The sequence below is a fragment of the Callorhinus ursinus genome, unplaced genomic scaffold (genome assembly GCF_003265705.2).
Source record: "Callorhinus ursinus isolate GAN/ISIS: 27379988/994484 unplaced genomic scaffold, GSC_fseal_2.0 scaffold36, whole genome shotgun sequence".
Lineage (NCBI taxonomy): Eukaryota > Metazoa > Chordata > Mammalia > Carnivora > Otariidae > Callorhinus > Callorhinus ursinus.
Genome location: NW_027397098.1, coordinates 10,900,267 through 10,917,226, shown reverse-complemented (window position 1 = coordinate 10,917,226; position 16,960 = coordinate 10,900,267). Strand labels below are relative to the sequence as shown.

At 48.2% G+C, this 16,960-nt stretch overlaps 1 protein-coding gene across 2 annotated transcripts in view; it reads right to left on the bottom strand.

The window, feature by feature from the left end:
- Nucleotides 1-3,331: 3,331 nt before the first annotated feature.
- IL2RA (interleukin 2 receptor subunit alpha) overlaps nt 3,332-16,960 on the bottom strand; it is a 52,777-nt gene continuing 39,148 nt past the window's right edge. Inside the window, exons 3-8 of one of the 2 annotated variants that reach the window (XM_025853527.2) lie at nt 15,841-15,924; nt 13,239-13,454; nt 11,616-11,699; nt 10,997-11,068; nt 9,746-9,812; nt 3,332-5,135 (exon numbers count right to left, since the gene is read on the bottom strand). In XM_025853527.2, the coding sequence (XP_025709312.1) occupies nt 5,111-5,135; nt 9,746-9,812; nt 10,997-11,068; nt 11,616-11,699; nt 13,239-13,454; nt 15,841-15,924 (548 nt within the window). In that variant the 3' untranslated portion in view covers nt 3,332-5,110. Of the gene's footprint in view, nt 5,136-9,745; nt 9,813-10,996; nt 11,069-11,615; nt 11,700-13,238; nt 13,455-15,828; nt 15,925-16,960 lie in introns of both variants that reach the window. The other variant, XM_025853526.2, reaches the window with a different exon arrangement.

Genomic DNA, 16,960 nt, shown 5'->3' with positions numbered 1-16,960 from the left:
TTAGTTTCTTGAGTAATCAAAGAGCTGATAAAGACAAAACACAGAATCTTTGTTTTCCAGGCGGATTACATCAAAGGTAAAGAAAAGCCTTTGTTTACAATTTCTTATTAAGAGCAAACCAATCATCTAAGAAAACTTTCTCCCTTTAACACAAAGAAAAGTAAATTCTAATTTTGTACCAGTGTACTTCTGATAGTAAAACTGTTTTCTTTTTAGCTTACATAAGTCTATTTGAATCACAGTTCGACTACATATAAAATTCCTTTCTCAATATTTCTTTTCCACAGACTTTCTCCAACTTTCTGTATCTATTCAGCATTCATTCCCAATCTGTAGCTGTGACTCAGGTACCCACTTCCATGGCTAAAGCTTTTTACTGTTATTTGTGATCTTTTGGAGGCTGTGGACTGGATTCTGGGGAAGGGAGCTCCTACAGCAAAGCAGTATTTTGAATACCCCCCCCCTTTATTTTCTTCAGTCTCTGTGAGCAATGATTTGTTTATCTCTTGGGCTGTTTACATTTCAAAGACACGATAAGATTTACAACATCAAGGGAAAGAGAAAGAATGCAGATTTTCTCCCTAGGAGTTTTGGGATCATTGCAATTTAAAACGTTCTTTCCTATTACTGGTCAGAAGGCAGGGCACATTTTATCCATTTTCTCATCAGTTACCATAATATCCTTCTCTTCATTCTTATCACATTCTCAGGGATGCCATCTCTTAACTCCTACTCAGGCTTTGTCACAAATGCCCAGATCTTAATCCAAAGCATCTGGAGCCCTCCTAGCTTTTTACACAGGGTATGCTAAGACCTCTTTTTTTCTTTTTTTAAAGTAGGCTCCACACCCAGCGTGGAGCCCCATGCGGGGCTTGAACTCACAACCCTGAGATTAAGATCTGAGCTGAGATCAAGAGTCGATCGCTTAACCGACTGAGCCACCCGGGGGCGCCTAAGACCTCTAACTTACCATCCTGCCCTCCCACCTTGTCTGCCAGCTCCGAAGCCTGAAGACTGGTGGACACCAGCACGTCCTCCCCTGATAGCTGTAGCTTGCTGACTCCAGCTTCAGCCTGGAGGAGGGCGTCGGTGGCCGGCAGAACTGCCCGAGGCAGAGGCCAGCCCACTGCGCGGCCTTGCTTCCGTTCCCTGTGGAGGAGAACTGTGTGCACTTCCTCAAACAAGCCCCTTCGAGCAGCTGGTGTTTTCAGGGCGTCCTGTACTCACGCAATAGGCCACAAGCATCTGACATGTGGGCCACCCCTGCCCACACAGAGGTCACCGGCTAACCCAGGATTTCCCTGCGATGGCCTCATTCCCAGGGCCCATTTCTCCAGTTCCCTGGCTGGCTCACACGTTGCTGGTTTGCAGCCTCCTCCGGAGCTTCTCCAGGGAAATCTGAAACCAGCGTCTGTTGGAGGAGGGCAGGGAGGGACTGAAGAAAAAGGCAGGGCACTCTAGGGTTGGTAGGTGGCAGTTTTAATACGCAAGGGAGTTTACATACAAGACTTGGCTGGGGGGCGGCGGTGGTGCAGCAAGGCGAGTGGATCCCCACACCCACCCACCCACTGCATCTTAAAGGTTTAGAAAGAAGCCTTAACTGGGTCAGTCATGTATATTGTGCAGATGTTCTCAACACCACATCCCTCTCAAGGCTGTGTCCTTGGAGGAGCCTCTGGCAGCGGGAAAGGCATGCAGAACCCACATTCCAAGGACAGAGGAGGGGGTGAGGAGCCTCCAGTCACTTGGGTTGGGCTCACAGGTCAACTGGCAATCACATCTTCTTGATGACCTCGCCCAACCCCCACTCAACACTTCCGCTCCAATCCCATTCCAGTCCTCGTGCTGCAGCTCAGGTACCGAGTCCCTGTTTTGCTTGGACAGCCTAGCACTTTGTCAGTGGAAGGCCCTCAAAAAAGCCTTTCTGCATCCTTAAAAACTCCCAGATGCCAGTGCTACAAATCTGTTTGTCCACATTTTTCTCTTCTGCTCCCATGACGGAGCTTTGATAACAGTATGACTGATGTGAAAATTTAGGCTCTCCCTTAATAGAATAATACTGGCTGGAAGCAAAGGCACAAAGAAAAGTGTGGCTGCTTCCCCTGCATCCATTCTCCCTTCTCTTGGTAATGACCTACTTTTCGTTTGGGTCTTACTCTTCTGTCCACTCCAAGCAGCCAATGAAGGAAGTTGGTTCTACTCTTGGTTCGAGGGGTGGGGTAGATGGTTCAGGCCTGAGATGCTGAAATAAGCATCGCCTTACATCCTGTGGCCACAGTGCAGACCATGAGGCCTCATTTGAACCACTGAGACCAGAGAAACCTGTGGTGGTGCCTCTGCTTGCACACCTCAGAGAGGATAGATGGGGTGAGAGAGGCTGGAGTTGCATAATTCCCTTTCCCATGTGGGAGGATAGAGCAGGTCAGAGTTGGGGATTTCTGTTTTTTCTGGTTGCTTAGGTAAAACCCAAGGTAGTTAGGAAAATAGTTTCTCCTGAGGACAGGCCTTGGTAAGTCATTTCAAAAATGGTTCCTTTCTGCCTCCCCCTGTGAAAGCATGAGGTGCTTGTATGTTTAATGTTTTGAGGAACCACCAATCTGTTTTCCACAGTGTTTGCATCTGTTACATTTCCGCCAGCAATGTACAAGAATTCCAGTTTCTCCACATCCTTGCCCACGTTTGTTATTCTCCTTTTTGCTGAAAGTCATCTTCCTGGGTATGAAGAGGTATCTCATTGTGCTGTTGTTGTTGTTGTTGTTGTTGTTTTTAAGATTTTATTTATTTATTTGACAGAGAGAGACACAGCGAGAGAGGGAACACAAGCAGGGGGGAGTGGGAGAGGGAGAAGCAGGCTTCCCGCGGAGCAGGGAGCCCGATGCGGGGCTCGATCCCAGGACCCCGGGATCATGCCCTGAGCCGAAGGCAGACGCTCAACAACTGAGCCACCCAGGCGCCCCTCATTGTGGTTTTGATTTGCATTTCTGGAACCACCAATGATAACGTGTTTGTTAACTATTTGTCAGGACCTCTGTACATTATTAAAAAGTATTGAGGAGGGGCGCCTGGGCGGCTCAGTTTGTTGAGCATCCGGCTCTTGATTTTCTTTCAGGTCATGATCTCAGGGTCGTGGGATGGAGCTCTGGCATTGGGCTCCCTGCTGGGCATGGAGCCTGCTTAGGATTCTCTTTCCCTCTCCCTCTGCCCCTTCCCACCCCACCCCACCCCCACCCCTGTGCTCTATATCTCTAAGGAAAAAAAGAAAAAGAGTATTGAGAATCCCAAATTCATCTGTGTAGTTATAGCTAGTGATACATTTAGACACTAAAACCAAGAAATTTAAAAAATATTTATTAGTTCTCTTATAAACAACAGTAATAAACTCATTACATGTTAACATCAGAGCGATGACATCATCACATATCATGTCGTTTCTGGAAAACTCCACCATACACTTAGAATGAGCATGTAAAGGTAAATAACATCTTAATTATTATTTAAAACATTTGATCTCATAGGTCTTCCCCCCCTCCAAAATGAGTCATTATAATTCAATTCAATTTTACTCAAGATAAGTAAGACTAAAAACAAAAAATTTTTTTTCTGGTCTGAGATTCCTCTCAACCCAGAAAACGTGTACTTGGGGCTGTGGGGGACATGGACACTGGAATCTGGATTGTACTTGGTTAGTCAAAGAAAGGGCAGAAAATGGTTCTTTAATCTGGATATGGACCTATGATGCCTGCCCATTTTTAAAATAATACTTTTCTGGCCTTTCAGAAATGAAAACTGGCTGGTTTTAACCTTGCATTCATCTCCTTAATCATGTGATTTTTGAGAGTGGGTGGGCATGGAGACCTAGAACCCAGTGGTTCTCAAAGTGTGGTCTCCAGACCACCCTCAGCAGCATCACCTGGAACTTGTTACACGTGTAAATCCTTGGCTGGCCGGTACCTGCTGACTCAGAAACCCTGGAGATTCCCCCCCCCCCCCCCCCCCCCCCCGTGGCCTAACCAGGCCTCCAGGTGATTCTGATTTGCTAACCATGTTGCTCACAGTTGGAGGGCTACTAAGGGGTGGCCTTTTCCATGTTACCTTCTGTCAGTGTGATCTCCCTCCCTGTGCCATACTTCCTTCTTCTTTCCTTCCATCCATAAACATTGAATGTATTGATCCCTTATGAGTGCTTTTATAACACTGATTCGGAAATGTAAGCATTCACACGTGATGTGTCTGTGAACATCACATTCGTGCAGACCAAATTCAGAGCATCATTTATAGCAATCCCACAGAAACTAACTCGTAAGGGGGCGTGTTAGTAATGTACAGGTAGAGCTTTTTACTAGGTACAGTTCATTACCTGGGACTTAGTTTATCCTTCTTTTCCCAGCATACCTCTAGTAAAAATCCTTTTAAACGCTGAAGCTCTGTGATCCCCAGAGGCTTGGCTGCCCTCTGTCGGTGTTACCCAAAGATTACTCTGCTATGGCTTCTGTTTAGAAGTTCAGATTGAAGGTTCAGTGAAAGGGGGCTAGTTTAGAGGACTGAGCTAAAGACAAAAAGATTCATAGTTCTTAGAAGGCGTTCATTAAGGAATGTGGCCAGGAGAATGGGCTAATCAACCGAATCAATCAGAAGCTGGGGAAGGATCTCAGTCAGTCACAGGATGGCGTCCAATTACATAGGGTAAGGAGTGTGTGTGTGTCTACATTCCTGCTAGGGTTTTCCTTGTAAACTGGGAAGTTGGGATGCAATTAACACAAAGCCACTGTTCTTTATACCATATATGGTGTGGACAGAGTCCCATGCTATTCAAGCTTGAATGACCATGTCGACATGAAAGTAAGACCTACAGTTCTGGCGGTTCTTTCCTGTTCTTCCAGTGACCTTGGAACTGCTGCTGAGAAGCAGGTCGAGTTCACTCATTGATACTACAGAGCTGGTTTTGTCATGAGGTTGCAGTTGCCCAGTGTGTCAGCAAGTGACTTCAGAGTTTTCCAAAACCGAAGAGATCACGGGAGATGGCTCTTGGGTGAGTGTTCCACTTCTTTGATTTTGCTTGTGCTTTACGACTTCTGTGAGCTGTTCTTGGCTTCTTACCACCCCTGGTTTTCTAGATTGTTCTTCTATGCTTCCTCCTGTAGTGATACAGCTAAGTCAGTCATAGGTGGACTACTGCACAAGAAAAAAAATGTGATCCGCACCATAAACCGATGTGCATAGCGCCTTCAACATAAACCCCCATTGACCTGCTAACTTAAAATTCCACCCCTGGATCCTGTTACCTTCCCACAGGCTGAAATCTGACTCCAAGGCCTCTCGGTGCCTCCAGAGGCCCAGACTGGCTGCCCCGTGGTTCCTACAGCAGGATGATTCAATCATTGTGCGGTGAGTAGATTTTCCATTTCCTTGTCAGCTCCAGGGCTGGGTGGTTACAGGTGTGGAGCCTTCGTGGACCTCAGTGAATGGACTGCAGGATGGGTTCTGCTTTGGGGCTGATCCCCCAAGGGGTGTCCTGCTGTTTGCATTTATTTCATCCAGAGGCTGAGTCCCCCGTCATCCTCGAAAATCTGGGGTCATCCCTGCTCCATCCATCTTCCTTAACCCTTACTGCCCATCAGCTGGAAAATCCTGCTAATCTGACCCCCTCTATGTATATCTTGATTCTTTTCCTCCTTTGTAATGTGTGCCCACTGACCTAGCTCATGCTCACCGTGTCTCTCCAACTATTCTGTCATAACTGCCGCCATGATTCCTTGGTCCCTTAATCTAGCCTCTGTTGTAGCCAGATTGTCCGAAGGGCCAGTGCTACCATTTGTCCCTAGCTCAAGCTTCTGTGGCTCTCTGTTGCCCTCAGTATAGGGTCCGAGCCCCTCTGTCTGACCTGTGGGTCTGATGATCACTGTCCATCCCTACAGCCCTGCTGTCTCAGCTGCCCGAGCACCTCACAAGCTGATGTTCAGAACTGCCTGACTTCTCCTGGACGTTGTCATGTCCCTTCACACCACCTTGCCTCTCCCCTTGCTACCCACCCCCCTTCCCCACTGAGCAGCCATGTCCTGTCTTCTTTTATCTGGCCGGAGGCCCCATCAACTCTTGTTGGCACCCCCATGTAGGATTAAGTGTCCTTTCTTTTTGCTCCTGTAACACCTCAGTCTTGGGCTTTAAAAAATTTGTATTTGAACTCTCTATTTTTAGCCTCTTCTCCTCCATGGGTCTGTAAGCTCCTTAGAGCAGGGACCATTTGCATTCATCTTTGGGTCCCTAGCAAGTGCTTGGCACATAGCAGATATTCTTGTGATAGTGTTTATTTTTTTTAATTGAGATACGATTGACATGTAACATTGTGTAAGTTTGTGGTATACAACATGTTTATATATTTTTTAATATATTGTATTACTGTATTGCAACATGATTACCACCATAGTTAGTGAACGCCTCCATCGAGTCACATAATTATCATTTCTTTTTTGTGGGGAGAACATTTAAGATCTAGTCTCTTAGCAACTTTGAAGTATATAATACGGTTTTGTTGACTATAATTGCTCTGCTGTGCATTAGATCTCCAGAAATTATTCATTTTCTAATTGCGAGCTTGTGCCCTTTGCCCAACATCTGTATAAGAGATACTCTATAAATTTTTTTTGAATTATGTGGACAGTAGGTGCAGAGAAGGGATAATAATAGTAACTGTGCTAAGTGATTTTCATGAATTGAAAGCTCCTAGTTTCTAGCCAGCACTGTACTTTAAGAACTTTCTGATGATGGTAATGTTTTGTATCTGTGTTGTCCAATAAGGTAGCCGTATGTGGCTATTGAACACCTGACATGCGGCTAGTGTAGCTGATGAACTGAATTCTTATTTTATTTCATTTATTTAAGTTTAGACTAAAATATCCACCATGTGGCCAGTGGCTAGCTACCATGCTGGACAGTATAGTCCTAGACCTTCCCCAGCCCTTACTGAGTCCACAGGAATATCTCATCACTTCCTGCCTTGCTCAGAGCTCCCGTGGGGCAGGGTTGTAAGAATGGTGTGCTGGTAAATGATTAACCAGTTCTCTGAAAAAGTTGGCCTATTTGCATGGTGTAAGTACTCCCACCACGCCCAGTTTCGAGCTACCAACGTGACATAGCTGAATACAGAATTGGGAAGAGGTATGCAGTAGCAGACCATCATATTGCAATTCCTCGATACAGATACAATAGATTTAAATAACCCTGAGAACAACAAAGTAGTAAAATAATTAGAAAGTGGCTACTTTTGAGTATTTATTAACTTTGTTTTTAATATAGCCTATGTAACTATGTTTACATACTGAATATTCGATAATGGCTGTGCTTAAAAACAGTTCACAAAATTCATGAAAATTCACTTGATCTTAGCCAAAAGGCCGAGAAACGATAAAATTCATGAAAATTCAGCTTTTGGTTGTCAGGAGCCAGGGGAAGACAACAGCTGTTGTTTATCACTGGCTCCTAGTTAATTGGTCCAAAAAAAAAAAACCCAAAAAACACAAATGTAGGATTTCTGTGTGGCCACAAGAGGGCACCATCAGATGAAATTAGATTCTAGGAAGGCTTTTTCTCCCTAGCTAGACCTGGTGGCAGAAAGCTCAGTTTGAGGAATGAATGTGGGTCGCCTGAAAGACCTTAATTCTGGGAGAGCTTCTGAGAATTCATCTAGTTTCAGGCTGTTCGTTATGTCACAGCGTAAATTCCAAATGTTTACCACTCCCAAATACCCTTGTCCCTTTGTGTCTGAAGGCTTTTAATCTTGAAGCTACCAAGTGAAAATTTCCTTGAAGGCTATTAGGTCTTGTCAGCGCAGGGAGGGGAGGCCCAACCACGTATTGAGTTCCCACAATGTACTGAGTACCTGACCCACTTCATCTCACATAATCCTAAAATAACGCCTCAGGAAGCAGCTCATATCGTAGAGAAGTTGGTAGACTGTCAGGTATTTACATGAGCCATTCCTAATACAATAACCCTAGGGGGCTTATCCTCTGCATCGCAATAACTGGCACATTTTAATCCACATGAGGGAAATCAGGAGTATCTGTGGGCCTGATGACCAATAGAACAATAAAAGACGTCTGACAGTTTTTCTCTGTCTGGGCTAATTATAGGATCTAAGAGCTCTGGGTTTTGGGGGATGAATCTGTGTGTTCTCAGGGTCTTCCTGGGGAGTTTACATCAAGGTGGGTTAGATGGCACATTTTTGGGATGTCCTGGATAGTCAGGACAGCGACATAGGAGGTCTGTAGTCTACTGTCTAAAGGGAGGGAGAAACTGGCCTGTGTGCGTACGTGAAATGAATTCACTCTCTTGATCTGTTATGCTATCTGTCTAGTGCAACGGTTCTCAAAGTTTGGTGCCTGGAACAGCAAGCATCAGTTATTACCTGGGAATTTGCTAGAAATGTAGATTTTTTTAGGCCCTACCCCAGACCTGCTGACTCAGCAACTCTGGAGGCAGGGCCGGGCAGACCCTGCTTTAACAAGCCCTCCAGGACCTTCTGATAACAAGCCCACTCAAGTTTGGGAATTACTGGCCTAGCACAGAGTTGTCAAAACTGGATGCATGTGAGGGGCACTTGGGTGGCTCGGTCGTTAGGCATCTGCCTTCGGCTCGGGTCGTGATTCCAGGGTCCTGGGATCAAGCCCCGCATCGGGCTCCCTGCTCCGCGGGAAGCCTGCTTCTCCCTCTCCCGCTCCCCCTGCTTGTGTTCCCTCTCTCGCTGTGTCTCTCTCTGTCAAATAAATAAAATCTTTAAAAAAAAAAAAACTGGATGCATGTGTATTCGGTGCCTCTGAGGAGCTTTAAAGGAAATACCAATGTCTCGGTCACAAAAGTTCATATACTGTATGATTCCATTTATGTGAAATGTCCAGAACGGGCAAATCCAGAGATGGGAAGTGGATTTGTGGTTTCCGGGGAATGGGGGAAATAGGGAATTGGGGAGTACAGGGTTTCCTTTCGGGGTGATGGAAATGTTCTGATGTGTGATGAGATGGTGGTATATACACAACATTGCCAAAAACCACTGGATTATGCACTTTAAAATGGTTAGAATGATGAATTTTATCTCAGCTGGAAAGAAAAATACTGATGTCCTAGAGATTCTGGTTGGAGAGAAAGCATTGGTATTAAAAAAAAAAAAAAAATCTCTCCTGGTTGTTCTAATCAGCAACTTGAAAATCCGAGTTAATGCAACTAAGGCCACATGTGGGTCACGTCCCAGTCAAGGGCGTTCCGGTCTGAGTGTCTGCAGTAGGTGTAATGGGGAGTGCAGGAGAGGAAAACTCAGGGGGACACTGCCCTTGATTTCCTTCCAGCCACGTGACGGGAGCAGAAAGGTCTTGGGCTCTAGATTCAGGTTGCAGTTTTGGCCTCTGCCATGCACTCCTGTTTGTGTTGCTTGATCAGGGCACCTGTAGCTGTTTCAAATGTTAAGAGAAGTTCAGGAATGTTCATTAGATACGCATCAAACCTGGCATACAGTAGGCGCTCAACCAGTGCTAGTGTCCTTTGCTTTCCCATTTCCCTGCGCTTGGGTTCTTGTTGGGCTCTTTGGGGATGTGTGGGTTGACCAGTTCTCTCTATGACTCCCCAAACCGCTGTGGGTTAGTAGGAGAATGGGGTGGGCGGGGGGGTGAGGGGATCTCTGCCCGAGCTCTTCCCACACCAGGCTCCACCAGCTAGCTCCGGCCAGGCCTTCGTGACCCTGACCGCCCAGACTCACCATCTCCGCCGCCAGGTGAGCCCGCTCAGGAGGAGGACGCTGATGAACAGGAGAATGCAGCCGGCCACTGTCAACAGAGAAGCAGTTCAGCAAAGGCACCCGCCGGGCTGGGTTGCAGATCAGGCTGAGAAAATCCCCACAGAGCAAGGGTTTCCCGAAGAGGGGGGCACTGGCGTTTCTGCCTTCCCTTCCCGGAACGCAGCTCCCACCCGACATGATTTCCTAGGAGGCTCAGGGACCGGGGCTGGAGCCCTGGGGAGGTGGGAAAGGGCTTGGCGCCTTTCCTCGAGGGGCTTGGCTCTTTCTGAGGGGCATGAAGTAACTGACAAGCACGCTCTTCACCAAGGTTCAGAGGCCTCAGTTAAGGGGGCCACCAGGGAGGCCTGCGATGGGTGAAGGAAACGTCGAAATACAAGGAGAGAGGATAGACACATAAGCATCTCTTGAAAATGTTCCTATTTCCCAGATCCTGCCTTCCTCTGGTGCCGGAGCCACCTCCCCGCCTGCCCCGCCAACCACCCGTCTTGCATGGGCTTCACAGTGCATTTTTCCTTTTCTTCCCCAAACTGTGTTGACACATAACTGACATGTAGCATTGCGGACATTTGCGGCATGCAAGGGATTGATTTGATGTGAGTGTACATCACAACACAATTAGCACCACAGCACTAGCTAACACCTCCAACCACCCCTCCTGTCTGCCATTTCCTTTTTGCGGTGAGAACACTTGAGATTTACTCCTTTAGCAGATTTCGAGTATACAATACCGTGTTGTTAACCAAAGTCACCATGCTGCCCGTTAGCTCCCCAGAACTGACTCATCTTCTAACTGGGAGTCTGCGTCCTCCACCAACATCTCCCGGTTTCCCCCCAACCCACAGCCCCCGCAACCACCACTCTGCTCTGTTTCTATGAGCTCGGTTTTTTCTCCCCCTCTCAAAGCCTGTTTTTCTCTCCTACCAGGAAACAACTGTGGGTTTATGGGGTATTTTGTCATTTAGGATCCATTCAGGAGGAGCTTCTTGGGGCTGCTTTGAGACTTCACAGCCCGTTTACTATGGCTGATTACTGTGAGTTTGTATTGTTAATATCCGGATTAGTCTTTTACTCGTGTAACTATTACCCAGTATAAGGAGGGGGGCATTTTAAGCTAACCGACCAACCGACCGACCCACCAGACCACCAAGCAACATATCCCACAGTCTCTGTCTGGGGTGCGTTTTGTCAACAGAAGGCGCACCCCCTACCCACCTGCTATCTGATACTCGGTTGTGAATATGAACGACTCCATGGTGGTAGCCACTTCTGTGTGCTTGTGGAAATCTGTGCAGAAGAGAGATGAGAAGATGCTCGGTTTGTGCTGATTATCAGACTGCACTAACTGGAGAGCTTAGGACCTGTCGTGAGCTAGAGCCTCGGAGCCTGACAGAAGGCATGTGACAGACAAGCATTCCTTCTTCCGCCTTGAGATGCCATCCTCAGACTGGCTTCTCCTGTTTCCGACACCTGATTTTGACACGTTTGTTTGTTTTAAAGATTTATTCATTTATTTGAGAGAGACAGAGAGAGAGCAGGGGGGAAGGTGGAGGGAGAGAGAGAGAACCTTAGACTCCACACCCAGTGTGGAGCTGGACACGGGGCTCGTTCTCAAGACCCTGAGATCACGACCTGAGCCAAAACCAAGAGTCAGACGCCCAACTGACTGAGACACCCCGGTGCCCTGCTTTTGATGTGTTGAGGGTTGGGAGGTTGGAGGGGAAGGTGCCATTGCTGACCCAGCTGCAGGAGGGGCTGCCCCAGGCAAACGGTCTTCCTTCTCTTGCCTGACCTTCAGGGCCAGGTTTTATCTTCCCAGAAATTCTAGTCTTACCTGTAGCACTTGTTGTTACCAAGGGCCAGGAAGTGTCTCTCCCAGGAGGAGCATGGGTGCTTGCTTGAGGCTCTTCTTCGTCATCTGGAGGAGAGAGGAAGTGATGAGGGTGGGCAATGCGGGTTTCCTCAGCTGACCCCAGACACACTCAGTGGGGTGCCGATCTCCGTTCTCAGCACGTTACCTGGGGATCCCACACAGTGTGGCTCTACAGCAGGGTCTGGGGCAAGTGGGTAAATGGCTCCAGCAAAGCCAGGTCAGAGGGAATTTTGACCCTGATCCTGGCTCTGTGGAATCCCGAGCAACTTCTCATCCCCAAGCTTCCTATTCAGCCCTGGTTTCCATCTGTGGCTTGGAAACAGGTCATAATAATCCAGATACCACCGAAACATTAAATGAAGTAGAAATGCACAGAAGGACAGCTTCTCTCTGTGACAGGTTCCCCGTTCTTTGCGGGGGTTTCCAGTTACCCAGGACACTGCCCTGCCATCCTTTTACAAGGGAAGCAACACGCACGACAAGTGCCCAGGCCAGCCATGTGGCTCCCTGCAGGCATACTGCCAGGGAATGTCATCAGAAGGACACCAGTGCCAACTGACCCATGGACCCAGGCACTCAGAGGCTCCTCACCCCCTTCCCTGTCCTGAGAATATGACTCCCGCTTTCCTTTCCCGCTCCCAGAGGCTTCTCCAAGGACACAGCCTTGAGCTAGTGACGTGGTGTCCAGAACACCTGCAGCGTATTTGTGACTGAACCTGGTTAAGGCCTCTTTATTAACTTGTAAGATCTGGTGGGGGAGCGCAGGGATCCATTCGTCTTGCTGCCAGCCCCACAGGAGCCCGGTAAGTAAGTTCCCTCTGCTTATTCAAACAGCCACCTGCCAACGGTGGCCTGCCTCATTCTCTGGTCTCTCCCCGAGCTCCACTTCCGGGAGTGGTTTCAGATTTCACCCAGGGAAACTCCCGGGAGAGGCGGTGAGGTAAGAAACCGGTAACACTTAGGTTTAAATGTGAGCGGCTTTTGGTTGTAAAAATAGTAATACGCTTTCAGAATGAAAACAGTAGACCTCCGCATAGGTGGGTTGTACGTTAGTCTGAATGAGTGTGCGCGCGCGCGCACCTGCCTGCTTGAATCAGCCCCTTCCCTGCACATTTGCACTTTTATCAAAGCTCAGGGGGGAATTACACGAGAAGGAGCATGCTAACAGTGGAGCGCTGGACAAATAATGAGTGTGCATTTTACATCAGTATTTGGGCGGCAGGCTGGACTTGCCCTTTTGAATGAGAGGAGGTCTTGGTAGCTTAGAAGAAGAAGTCGAGTTTCAGGATCGGCTAGGAGGGGGCAGCATCGTCTCCGGTGAGATAGCATCTGGGATGCTTGCAACACTCGAGAGATCTCCCCTCCTCTTCCACCTTCTACCATTTATCCTCACTCAGGGTATAGGGAACCTTAGGTGATAGAGACCTCAGTGTATCTGGTCTATTTTCTAGAATGAGAGAAAACAGAGGCCCAAGGAGACGAAGTGGTTTGCCCGCGGTCACATAGCTGGTGGGTCAGGAATTCCACTCCGCTCAGCCCGACGGAAAGAGCAGGGTGATAGAGCCCAACCAGGTGCCTCCATACCTGGAAACCAACCGTTATTCCTTTCACTTATGCACTTGACCTGGGGCTGTGTCCACTGGGTCTTCCCTGAGATGGTTTTGCAGACGCTCTCGGCAGAACCTCGCCGCAGGGCCCTGAATCCCTGCGCGCACTGGTAGCGAACCGTCTGCCCCACCACAAAGTGGTAGATTCTCTTCGAATCTTCATGTTCCCAGGAAGGAGGCTCCCTGCAGTGACCTGAAGAGGGAAAGGAAGTTCTGAAGGCATCCTGAGTGAACCCGAGTTCGACTTGCCTCTTCGTACACACTGGACCTTGGTTCTTCTCATTTTGTTCATTCATTCATTCATTCATTTTTTTTTTTTAAAGATTGTATTTATTTATTTGACAGAGAGAGAGAGAGGGAGAGTACAAGTAGGGGGAGGTGTAGGCAGAGGGAGAGGGAGACGCAGGCTTCTTGCCGAGCAGGGAGCCCGATGTGGGACCCGATCCCAGGACGCTGGGATCATGACCTGAGCCAAAGGCAGTCGCTTAACCGACTGAGCCACCCGGGCGCCCTCATTCATTCTTTCTTTTATTCAACCAATATGTACTGAGAACTTCTGTGTGTCAGGAACTTTGCCAGGCATTTGAGGGAAGGCACACAGGCCCCATCACTCCTGTGGGAGTGGACGATGGCTTGAATGAGGAAGACATCTGAAGGCAGAATGTGCTGAGTGTTATTGCTGAGGAGCAGACATTTGCTGTGGGAACCCAGAGGAATGAGCAGTTACTTGTGGTGATGGCCAGGGTTCTCATAAGTGGACAGGAGTGGGAAGGGCAGTCTCAGCTGAGGGATAAAGGTAGGCTCAAGCCCACTGGGGCCAATGAAAGGTGAGGCCCACCCTGGGGCTCCATTGCTGAGTGAGGAGGCACATCCCCGGGTGGTGGCTGCTGGTCATCTTGGGGCAATGGCTGAAGGACTGGAGATAGAGCCGAAGCCAGAAGGAGGGAAGGGCTGAGAGAATCGTGGGGAAATGGAACCTGATCTCTGATCAAGCCATGCCTAAAGCTTGCTCTATGTGAGCCCTGCCAAGGCCTCTGAAAGCTTTCCATGCCCTCAAATCTTCCACTCGCCCAACTAAAACCCAAGCCTGGCTGGTCTTTAACCCCAGTGATCGTGTCCTGCTCTGATTTGCTCTCACGATTCCTACCCCACCCCAAATCTGGGTATACAGGCCCACATGCACCCTCTCTCCCCAGACATGTGCTCTGACCTTCCAGACCTTCCATAATCTCAATACCCAATATGACCTTTAAAAGTATCTTACATATAACACCCCTGCCCCGGAGAGAAGCTGAGAGCCGTCCCGTCCCGAGTGATCTGCTCTCGTGTAGCACCTTGCAAATCATGGCTGAACTTGCGCTTTAGTCTCAGAATAAAATTTCTTTAACAGCCAATAAAATCCATAATGGTCTGAACCTGTTTGAGTTACATTTGCTTCTCTCAAATGAAAACATCCCATTAAGAGGATCTGTGGCCAGAACCAGTGGTTATCTCTTGAATAAGGACAACAAACATTGACCTCCTGAGAAACCTTGAAATAACCATTCAGGGTACTATGGGGAAAAGAGAGAAAAACAAACAATTAAATGTGTTTTGAAATGCCATTCAGCCCAAAGTTGGAGGTACAACATCAAAACATCATATTGCAACATAGCGCCTGGATTTGTCTTTCTTTTTTTTTTTTTTTAATAATGGAAGCTGCAAAGAAGTTAAAATTAATTTAAAAGAAGTAATCAGTAGAAAGGTCCCTAGTAAGACCTGAGGTCTTCCTCCTAAATGTGAGTTTAGCCAAGTCTTTTAACTTCTCCGTCTCTCATTTTCTTTAGTAAATCAAAGTAATAATCCTGCTCCCTGACTCACTAGGTTGTGGGGTTCAAAAGAAATTATATACAAGATGATAAAGTTTTTTTGGAAGGTAATACAATTAGCAGAGGACAATAGGGTCTTGTAGAGGTCAGTGGGTCCCCCAAAAGCTCAGGTTTTCTTAACGGGCTCTATGTCCTTGCGACACGAGGACCCAACTTCACCGTGATTCATTTTGGAGTTGTGCTCGCTCTCCCACATCTCCTTAGCTAGGAGGTTTGTCTGCAACTTCAGTGCTCACCAACATGGCACTGCATGTTTCACAACCCTGTTAATAAGGTAAACATTTTGAGGTAAATTGCTTTGCTGGCAGTTGATTATCTTATACTGAAGGGGAAAACACAGAGCATTTCCTCGAGGGCAGGAATGGCCGTCTACAGGGCTGGACACAGTGAGTCCCAGTATACATGCTTTTGAACTCAGGTCAGTTGCACTGGGTTGAATTGAATTGAGCCCAGTTCTACTTGGCCAGCTCCCAGAGTAAGCTGGAAGAGGAAGAGGAAGCCCAGAGCCCGTGCTGGCTTGAAATGCTGAGTGGCGCTAGAGCCTGCACACACGGCACAATCGTTCTTGTTTACCTGAAATCCTGACAGAGGAGGATCGTGGAACACACTTCCCTCCTCTGGGGGAGCACAGGGTATACCCACGGGAGAAGGGTTGGCTCCCAGGAGTCAGTGAGACTGCGGTGCAGATCTGCCTCTTACCTAGAAGGTTACCTTGGTCCATGGGCGGCATTTGGCTCTGCATTTCCTTCTGTTCTTTGGGTTTACGAGTAACTTGTCCTTCTGTGCTCCTGGAGGCTAGAGAATATAGATAGAAAGAAGCAAATAACTTCACAGAGGCTTAAAATGGAAAACACTCTTTGTGTATTCATTTATTCAAAGAGCACCTTTCCACTGCCTGTGACATGCCAGGCAGTATTGGGGTGCAGGGGTTACAAAGAAGAGCCACACACACACACATGCTGCCCTTGGGGGGCTCTCAGCAGGGCCTGGCAGTATTCCCGTGCGTGACGTCAGTGGCCCACAACGTGTTTCTGAAGGAACTGAAAGATTGGTGCATGTGTGTCGCCCCTAAAGGGACTCCATTTCTGCCACCCACCTGCCAGCCTTGTGCACAAGCGTGGGCACAGTGGCGGGCAGGAATGGTGTGACTGCCCTTGTTTCCCTAAAGCAGTCCACTTAAAAGGTAAAGGGATTCAGTCTTAAGGCAGGCACAAGAGAAGCCTCCTACCACACTCCTCTCTAATGTGAAGACTTTGGCAAAGGAGTTGAGTATGGGCACTGCCGTGAGGGGCTCGGAATTCTAGCTGAGGGTCCGGGGAGGGTCTGCTGGGAAAAGAGGCAACGGGGTGCTTCAGCAGAGGTCTCCAGCCCTTGCAGTCTGTGCCCGGTGTGGATGGCACAGAACTCACTGCGGCTCACAGACACCATCTCCAGGGCTGAGTAATAAAAGGACAAATGGGGGGGGGGGCAGAGCAAGATGGCGGAGGAGCAGGAGACCTGGATGTCGTCTGGTCTCGGGAATTCAGCTGAATAGGGATCAAACCATTCTGAACACCTACGAACTCAACAGGAGATCGAAGATAAGAAGAGTAACAACACTCTGAACAGAAAAGCGACCACTTTCTGGAAGGTAGGACGTGTGGAGAAGTGAATCCGAGGCGATATTCGGGAGGATAGACGGCGGGGGAGGGGGCCTCCGTCGGCCGCTTCTGGCAAGTGCTAGAGCCGCGGAGCACAAAATCGGACCTTTTAGAAGTCGGCTCCGCGGAGGGACGTCGCTCCAGTGGCTAAGCGGGGGGGTGGAACCCTCGCGGGACAGTGTGGTCTCAGG